We start from the raw sequence: 1,010 nt of genomic DNA, 5'->3' as shown, positions 1-1,010 counted from the left end.
CACTGTCATTTTTTAAATACTTAACAATCTATTGTTGAAAAAAACACCAAAAACAAATAACCAGTCAACAAATTTCGTTCTGTTGGCAGGGAAAACTAGACAATCTGCCATTTTTATCAGTACTAAAATGATGTTACTTTTATGTCCTGAGCTCTCGGGCTTTTGTGATTAAGCAAAATATTTTTTTCATACCCGTATTACACCTTTCGGTCCAGTGTTGCTAGATACGCCTTTCCATTCATTCGCTTTTACAGAATTATGCAGTACGTTATCCCCAAAGTTGGGTTGGCTTTTTTGCTGTTTACCTAACTCAGTCGAATCATTTTCATCATCGCTAGAGCTACTGCAGTAATATTCGCGCTTTTCGCCCAAAATTTTATCTTCCAATGTAGCCATCACTGCCCATTACTTTAGTAAAGTAAGGAAAACACAATTATTCCAAAAAAAACGTCAAATATCGAAGTCTCAAACCTGAAGAAATATGTTTACGAATCATGGACCCCTTACATCCAGTGATGCCAATGTTGGCACGCTGCACTACTGGGCTTGCGTTAGCGCCGTGCGTTGATTGGCTGTACTTGGCGCGCAATTCAAAATTAATTTAAAAAACAATTCTTGTAATTAAGATAAATAAATATTTATAAATGTAAAATATTTTACATAAATTGTATAAAAAATGTATATAAATATATATTATGTGCATATATTGTATATACATATATTTATATAAAATTTGTCACAAAAAAGTGATCAAAACATGCTCAAATTAACATTTTGCATTTGAATTATTACAGTCGGGACAAAATGCAGTCGTGACAATTTATGTATTAGGTGCGCAACTAAGATCACGCTCTTTGCCAATAGATGGCTCTAGCAGTAAGTGCTATGTAACACGCGAAGCCGAATTCGGCGCGGAATTATCCCGAATTTAAAACTTCAAAAATTTCGCGTTGATTTATTAAAATAGATCCTGTTCGGCTCCGTTGGCTCGTTACCGCAATTAAGGGTTT

The 1,010-nt window shown here is 34.7% G+C and overlaps 1 protein-coding gene across 1 annotated transcript in view; it reads right to left on the bottom strand.

The window, feature by feature from the left end:
* Positions 1-502, bottom strand: part of LOC117175078 (phosducin-like protein) — an 84,355-nt gene extending 83,853 nt beyond the window's left edge. Inside the window, exon 1 of the mRNA XM_033364621.1 lies at positions 193-502. Within this exon, the coding sequence (XP_033220512.1) occupies positions 193-396 (204 nt within the window). The 5' untranslated portion in view covers positions 397-502. The remainder of the gene's footprint in view (positions 1-192) is intronic.
* Between the last annotated feature and the right edge of the window lie 508 nt (positions 503-1,010).

Source organism: Belonocnema kinseyi, chromosome 6, assembly GCF_010883055.1.
Source record: "Belonocnema kinseyi isolate 2016_QV_RU_SX_M_011 chromosome 6, B_treatae_v1, whole genome shotgun sequence".
In the NCBI taxonomy this organism is placed as follows: domain Eukaryota; kingdom Metazoa; phylum Arthropoda; class Insecta; order Hymenoptera; family Cynipidae; genus Belonocnema; species Belonocnema kinseyi.
Note: the sequence above shows the minus strand (reverse complement) of the source record. Positions and strands in the feature narration are given on the sequence as shown.